This window comes from Rhodamnia argentea, chromosome 7 (genome assembly GCF_020921035.1).
Source record: "Rhodamnia argentea isolate NSW1041297 chromosome 7, ASM2092103v1, whole genome shotgun sequence".
Lineage (NCBI taxonomy): Eukaryota > Viridiplantae > Streptophyta > Magnoliopsida > Myrtales > Myrtaceae > Rhodamnia > Rhodamnia argentea.
In genome coordinates, this window is record NC_063156.1 from 21,546,087 (window position 1) to 21,554,278 (window position 8,192).

The following is an 8,192-nucleotide window of genomic DNA, read 5'->3' on the forward strand; positions in this document are numbered from 1 at the left end:
AATAAGACGGAAGCTTGAAACGTATGTAATATGAAATAGGTGGTATTTGTTGGAAAGTCATGACAAGTGAAGGGCATTTGGTCTAGTGGTATGATTCTCGCTTTGGGTGCGAGAGGTCCCGAGTTCGATTCTCGGAATGCCCCTACCTCCACTCTCTTTTTTCCCGTCTTTTTAGACCCATCATTTCTGCAGTTTTCTATCCTTGATTTCATGCCAGGAGAATTTGTAGATTGAAGGTTCTTGCCAATGTACTTTCTTCCCGATGTTGACCTTGTTCCTTCGATCGCTAGAACGAAACATGAGTCTTGCTTTTGTTCAAATCAGTTTGAAGTTGGAAGGCCAACAACATTTTCCGCACTATTTACTTTGTACCACAGGACATGTTAAAATTCATGGTTCTATCTATCATGGGATTGTTTTAAAACCCGGCAAATTGTCGGAGCGTAGTCACTTTAAATTGAACTCACGTTTAACTCAATAAGGCATTCGAGAAATGTTAACACAAATAAAAGTACTAAAATCAATGAGTTTATCCGTTGCAATATTTCTAAATAAAGTTATTTATAATTTCAATCATATTTATCGAAAAGTCACGGTCTCAAAAATCAGAAGTACAAGTTACGCTGTAATATTTGCATGAGATGGGAAGTATTGCGGATTGTCTCCTATGTATCGAGCTTGTGCTAATATTATTCGTTACGAGAAATGTTAGAGGTCGCATGCGATTGTGAACAATTTTGTTAAGAGGAGAGGTAGTGTTTTTGTTTTTTTCTTTTCTTTTAATTTATAATCAAGAAACCTGCTTTATGTGCCTTTCCTCAAAAACCATGAAAGACGCCATCGGAAACCCTTTAAGGGCAAAAGCATAACAGTAATCAAACCGTTCAGCATAAACAAAAGACAGATGCCACCTCTTAAAATAGGGGGATAACATTAATTTCTAACACATTTTAAACACTAAGACAGAGAAAAGAGCACTGACATATCTTCCTCGGAGTTGCCCACAAAATCCTACGGCTTTGAATTCAGATCTTTCACACTAGACGACCCCCATCAGATGACAACAAAAGACGACCCGAAAAAAGAAACTCGACCCAGAAAAGGAAATGTAAAAATTATGACAATCAATAGTGATGATGATGGTCAGAGGCAGCCATTGTTGAACTCTCAGGCTTCTCATTTTCACACTCCTGTGTCGTCAATGCCAAAGTCGATCGGAATAACCGATCTGGAAATAGCAAATCCTATTACTATGCAGCAGCTCCATTTTTAGACTAATGGGTTGGTCGCAGAGGGGTTATAGTCACTCATCATCCCAGTCCAAGACGGTCCTAAACCGTTGAAGTAGCCATACCCGTTCTTGCTCGCGTCGGAGCAACCTTGATCTTGCCACTCCAGCGACAAGAGCTTCGGGTTCGGCTTCACATCCATCGCATTGATCTGTTCCTGATCATGGCCGTGGTGATCGTATGGGACGAGCATGTTCAGTCTCTGGCAATTCTCCATGAAACTATTAGTAGTCCCGCTGTTACCGCCGTCGATGGCCATCCCGAACGGGCCATAGAGGCTGTGGAAGTTCGGGCCCAACCCGGTAGAGCCGAGATCTCCGACCATGCCCAAGTGGGGATTAGGGCTCTCTCCACTCAGCATGAAACTGCTGTCGTAACTCATTACCTTGTTCTCCAAGAAATCGATCGGCCTCGGATTCTCGTGGCCTGAGAAATTGTTGCCCGGGCCGGCAAAGGTGGCCCCATGGACTCCTAGCAAGCCGTGGAGGTGTGAGAGCTGCACCTCGGGCGAGAACGAGAGGTGGAGGTCGGTCGAGTGGTCGCCGCGAGACGAGGACGCCGACGACTGTCCGGGGTGGCTGGGGACCCCAAATCCTTGATGATCACTGTTGGCCAATTTCTTGCTTGTGGCATTGTTGTTGCCGTTATTACCACCGGAACTAGAAGCTTTCTTGTTCTTCCGGCAGCCGCCTCCGACGGGGATGTTGCGGAGGGTGCCGCCTTTGGTCCAGTAGCGGCGGCAGGTCTTGCAGAAGTACCGGGGCTGCGAGAGGCTGTAGTTGTTGTAGTAGCAGAACTTGGTGTGGGTGGACTCGCACCTCGGGCACTTCAAGGGCTGGTCGTGCTGTGGCCTGAGCCTCCTCTCCATCAAGGGCCTCGAGCACGCGAGCATGTCGCCTGAATTCGGCGAGGATATGTCCATTCCCGACTCGTCGTGAAGAGTGCCCTGGCAAAGAGAACGTGGAATGTGCGCGTGTCAGCAAAAAATGTTTCGCGTCATAGATATGCACCCGTCAGAGATCACAACAATAATGCAAGGGAACAGACACGACTTGCTTTGTCGTTTATGGAAGCAATAATGCTAGCGATTATTAGTACGTACGGATTCAGACTGTTAACTGTCCTCGCTGATAATTTTCCTTACACATCGAAACGTAATCGATTGCCACGTTCTATCCTCTGTAACCTCAACAGCTTCCACATACAGCGAAACATCACCATTTTCGGATGATCGATGTTCCCAAATGGGTGGGAAGGAATGGGGATGATCGATGATGGGAACCTTCTTCTCGAGCGAAAAAGAATGATGGGTGAAATGATTATCCTCGGACGATGCACACAGATCAAAGCGCGTGTTTACAGGGAGGTGGGGATGATGGAAAGGGAGGGAGGGAGGGAGGGAGTGATTGACCTGTAGCCAGTCGGATGAATCCATGCAGACTTGCAGGGAGGTGAACGCCATTTGTTGCTGGTGCGCTCCACCTTACAGAGAATTTTGCACAGCAGACTGACCCTCACGCAATGCAAAGCCAGAACCAGAACCAGAACCAGATCACTCCAGGATCATCATCACTTCACTCCTCTAAGAAGCTTCTGATTATATAATGGGAGTGAGTGAGGCAGAGAGAGAGAGAGAGAGAGAGAGAGAGAGAGAGAGAGTGGCTTATGTGTGGGCTGCATGGAAGCACGGACGGGGGCTGTGAATAAGAAGGCGAGAGAGAGATACGGTCTACACGGCGTCGGTGGCTGGTATGTACGGCCAACATCTTGTGGGCCCTACGCTGTCTCTCTACTACCTCTCCCTCCGCCCTATGGTGGGTCCACATCTTTACCTAAGACCCAAACAGGAACCAATGCAAAGCCCTTCTCCGATGTACACTTCTTTAGTCGAAGACTTCTTGCTTGAACTCATTTCATCTCCAGGTTCTCAACGCCCGAGTCGATTAGGCCGCAGTTTTTACTCCGTCTTTTCATTGGAAAAATGTTTTCTTTCTAGTTTTCTGGTAATGCGCTACAGACATAGACATTAGTCGTATTTATATTTGGATTAACTCGCATCTTGACAATTTTTTATAACTTGTGACTCACAAATTAGAAGTATGATTCAAGAATATATATAATCATCTTTTCTCGCATCAGGCGCTTAAACTCATCATGGTTGTTGGTATATCTCATAAGCGAGCTCATTATATCTTGATTGAATTACTTTTAAATGAGAAGATTATCATCACTTTAGCGCTCTCAATTCAATGATCTAAACATATCGTATAGAGAGAGAGCGCGAGAGAGGAGCGTAGAGCAAACCGACAGGTGATAGCGCTGGTGGTGGTAGTGGTGGTGGTGGTGGTGGTGGAGGTGGATGAGCGAGGGTTTGAATTGGTGAGGGATAGCCTAAACTTAAGGTGCAAATGCGTTTTAGAAATGAAGACACGGAAGTGGCCTGAGAATAAACGTGAGGTATGTTTCATGAATTTTCTTGAACATGCACAAAAAAAAAAAGTCTATATATTAGCCCATGCATAAAAAATGAATTTTTTTTTTTCTTTTCTGTTTTTCGTTTTCAAAGAAAAGAACGACAAAGAGAGAGAAGATAACGTCAGAAATAGCGGCTTCTTCGTCACGATAGGATGGGGTCGGTTCTGACGTGACCGAAGAAGAATGAAGAGAATATTTATTTTGGGGTTTCCGATAAAGCGGCAGTGACTCCTGCTCCTCCTGCCCCCTCCCTGCCCCCAGCCAAAACCCAAAACATCACTCCACTTGCGGGGCCTCCCCCGCGTGGGCGCCACTCGCTCGCCTCCCACAAGCAAGGCATATATTCCCCACCCCCCACGTCACGTGCCTCACGTGCGATCGCTTCTTGCTCACCAGCTCCCGCTCTCTCTCTCTCTCTCTCTCTCTCTCTCATGCAAAACCCCCCAATCCCGCCAGTCATAGTCAAATCCACGCCTCCTTCGCGTCCAACCTCGAAGATTTGCAAGACGTCCGATGAAGCTCGAAACTTTTATTCTTTGATTTGCTCGATAGGCTAGTAATTAACTCCAATGGCGCGAACGTATTAGATTGGACAGAATTTCTCAAAAGAAAATCCTCATCCGTAGATACAAATTCCCCGTATTTTGCAATTGATCCTATGTAAACTTGATAGTCCTAGACCCTTTCTCGTCCATGATCAACTTTATACGACTTGTGAAATTATCAGATTACTTGACTGTGAATCATCACTATTTTTTCACTATTGTGGATAGACGTCGGGTTGAATGGAAATGTCGAAGTTAAAAACAGAGCAATGTATTGCTCGGTACAACTTAAAATTTTTTTATCGGATTTCAACAAAGACATTCGAATTCCCATTAAAATGAAATCAATTCGAATGCGAGGTGCAACGTCATGGATGTATTTTTGGCTTCTAGGTTCAAAGTTTTCAATGGACTTCCCTCGTCTTCCAATAAGTTCGAAAATCCACCTTGCAAACGAGCAGGCGGGTTTGAATCCATTTGAAAGCGAATTCGATCATGACAAATGGACTTTATGTGGAGCTGCTTTAGGATTAAGATAAACCTGCGAAGATTCTTGATGGCTTGAACAACACACTACAGACAAAACCACGACAGGATGAGGATCCAAAGCCGGTCGTAACTTGTCAGGTGAATAAAGCGATGACCCGCCCCAGGTCGTCCACCAACCTTGGATGCATGACTCTCGATCAAGGTTTATTAACCTTGGCACGAGCACGAGATGGTCCGTTCCTCATCACCGGCCACGGTAACTTCACGCTCTCATCCATACAGAGACTTTGTAACCGTAATGCATCAACCCCCGCGGATCGGCCGGAGGCGTCATCGAATTGTATCAACTTGCCCTCATTTTGTGCATGGGTGCGTGTTATAGTGGGATAAGTCTTACCGCATTGATACCAATTCAATTATAAATCTTTTAGTATTGGTACCGATTCGGTGCATCCAGCTAATTTAGGCAAAAAATTGTTAACATGGACATCGGTCTTCCTACGTGTCATTACCGACGATGACGCAGAATTTTTTATAAATTTTTTAACAATTTTTCATTTTTTACCTTTTTCCCCTTTTCTTTTTATCGGTGGCCGGTGAGGCCATCCTTTTCGCATTGGTACCATTTCAGTACATCTTGCTAATTTAGACAGGAAATTGCTGATGTAAACGCCGACCATCCTACTTGGCATTGTTGTTGATGGTGTGAATTTTTTTATATTCTTCAATCAAATTTTTTATATTTTATTTTCTTCTTTTTTTCTTACTTTTTTTTCTTCTCTTTTCCTTTTGCCTGTGGCCGGTGAGGCCACCCCGGTCTAGGCGAGATCGGACTTGCCAGATTTGGCGAGAACGACCTTGCCGGCCATCGCCGAAAAGAAAAAGGGCAGAAAAAAAATAAGAAAAAAAATAAAAAAGTCCAAAACAAATTAAAAATTCAACAAAAATAAATTCATGTCAGCGCTAGTAGTGCCAATAGGGTCGACGTCCACATCAACCATTTCCAACCTCATTCAGCCGATGTACTAAATTCGTACAAATGCAAAAAAAAATTAGGATTAAATTGATTCAATTAAAAAGTTTAAGACTGAATTAATATCAAAGCATCGGGTTTAAGATTTTTTATTATTATTTTATACTTTTCCTGTGTTATAGCTATGAACTAGGTCATTGGGGCTCGTACGGTGAAGAATCCTATGTTAGGTGAATGCTCGAGAACAAGTGGGGTTCCGACTTTCAAGCACACATCTGTCTACCAACCTGTGAAGTATCAAAATCAAAGATAAAAATCGAAATAGACCCAAAAAAGATCAAAAGGAGGTGTGCGTATGATGGCGAATGCATGTGTTTGCATGCGCTTTTGAGGAGATTCTTTGGACTCACAGTGCCCCCTTAGCCAAATGCCTTTGTCTTTTTTTGCCGCTTCCTCTAAAGAAAAGACAAGTGCCCTTAGCCCCCTTAGCCATATGACTTGGGGGCTTTAAAGCAATTCTTCTTCTTCTTCTTCTTCTTCTTCTTTCTCTTCCTCTTCGTCTCGATCGCCATTAACGCAGAAACGGGAAATCTTGAAGCTTAAGCTAAAGGGTGAAGCAAAAAAATCCCCTAAATTTTCCAATTTGCCGCACCCACTTTTTGCTTTTTGTTTCTGTTTTGTTTGATGGGGGGAAAAGAAAGGTCCGGAAAGGGCTGTCCACGCCAACATCATGCGAAAGTATTTTTGGGGCTTCTTTCCTTTTGGAAGATTAAATCTGGATTGATTTGTGGTCTCCCTCTTCTTTTTCCCCCGCTTTTTTGTTTTTTAATTCCACGAGATCTTTAACCGTTTCCTTGGAGATGGTATATGAATTTGTTTATAGGATTCTGAAGTTTTGCTTTGAGAAAAATTACCAAAAAAGTCCTAAACATATTGCAATTGTGTCAATCTAGTTCTAAATCCTTTTTTTTTTCAATTGACTACTAAATTCTTTACATTTGTGCCAATTCAGTCCATTCGGCTTACTTTGGTCGGCCGGCAACCCACTGGAAGAAGAACGAAAATAAAAAAAAGAAAAAATTAAAAGAAAAGTAGAAAATAAATAAAAAATTTTAACAAAATTTTAATATTATTAAAAATTGCCACTTCAACACATTTAGGACTCAATTGGAACATATAGGAACAAATAACCAAATTGATTTCATGGATTTACCTAATTCAAGTTATGGACCAATAAAGGTTTTTTTTTTTTTTATATCTTCGAAACCCCATTAGATCCCATATGATTAGGTACCAAATGAGTAGGCTCGACAAAACCCTTGTATAACTTCTTCGATTTCTCGAAAAAGAGAAATATGAAAGACAATTGTTCGAATGTATATACAAATAATTTTTTTTTTACACTTCTTACTATTAGATAGTGCCTGAGAGCTGTTTCCCGGATCCGAAGGAGAATACTTGGGTTCTCCCAATAATATGACAAATTGGCACAATTATAATATATTTATGACTTTTTGATAATTTTTTCTTTTACTTTGTCGTAAACATGCAATTATACTTCTTAGTGTCAATTTGGGTGAACTAACATATACCACAAGGCCCATTAAGTGGGGTTTACAAATTCAAAATATGGGATCGGGTTGCAAATTAGTAATACCTATAATTAGATTCTGAACGAACGCTTTCCCTCGCGATAATGGTAGTTGGAGTGTGGTGTTGTTTTTGTATGATCTAGAAAATAATAAGTACACATGTACGTCTTTAAGTAGATTATTCGAAGGCACGTGTAAGTAGGGATTAAATTGAGAAGTCAAGGGACTACTAATAATAATTCTATCATTTGAGTATGTCGTAAGAGCTATTCAAACAGTTTTGAATCTCTAAAATCAAACCATAACTATTGTCCGAAAAGACAAGCCCGACACCACGACCTCACATGGAATAAGCGTGTTCGAAGTCGGAGGGTTACACTTATCGGATATCATCCACTAACAAACTAAAGAGCAGTCAATATTTGAATCAAACTTCCCTCCGCTTGCCTGTTTGCTCCCTCCGCTTGCCTGTTTGCTACTCTACTTCTATCTTCTCTTTTGATGTATCTTGCGACCGGTTTACCGTTGAACTCTCCTTGTCACACTATGTGCCATATTGAATTCATGGTTTTTGTGTCCGGTTTCCTTTGTATCTAGCATTTTGGAAGTTCAATACATACTTACCTTACAAAAAATATATATATATATATATATATTTGAATCAAACCCAAAACACTCGAAAGTAATAAATCTCGTATCATTTGAGCGCCAATGTAGTTAAATTAATGTGTAAGAGAGCTTTTGAGGACACTTGTCAACGATTATGGAAACTTGAGCGTTTCTTGGACGTAAAGAAGCTTTCAATACATCCAATGTAGACGTCTTTCAT

General features: G+C 42.1%; 1 protein-coding gene and 1 non-coding gene across 2 annotated transcripts; one reads left to right on the forward strand and one right to left on the reverse strand.

The window, feature by feature from the left end:
- Nucleotides 1–71: 71 nt before the first annotated feature.
- Nucleotides 72–143, forward strand: TRNAP-UGG. Its single transcript has one exon. It is a non-coding gene; the product is annotated as a tRNA-Pro (tRNA).
- Nucleotides 144–788: 645 nt separating this feature from the next.
- LOC115734882 (dof zinc finger protein DOF5.6) lies at nucleotides 789–2,952 on the reverse strand. Its single transcript, XM_030665856.2, has 2 exons — nucleotides 2,701–2,952; nucleotides 789–2,235 (listed from the first exon to the last, which is right to left on the reverse strand). Exons 1-2 carry the CDS (start codon nucleotides 2,749–2,751, stop codon nucleotides 1,270–1,272), a joined length of 1,017 nt encoding a protein of 338 aa, XP_030521716.1. The 5' UTR covers nucleotides 2,752–2,952; the 3' UTR covers nucleotides 789–1,269.
- Nucleotides 2,953–8,192: the final 5,240 nt, after the last annotated feature.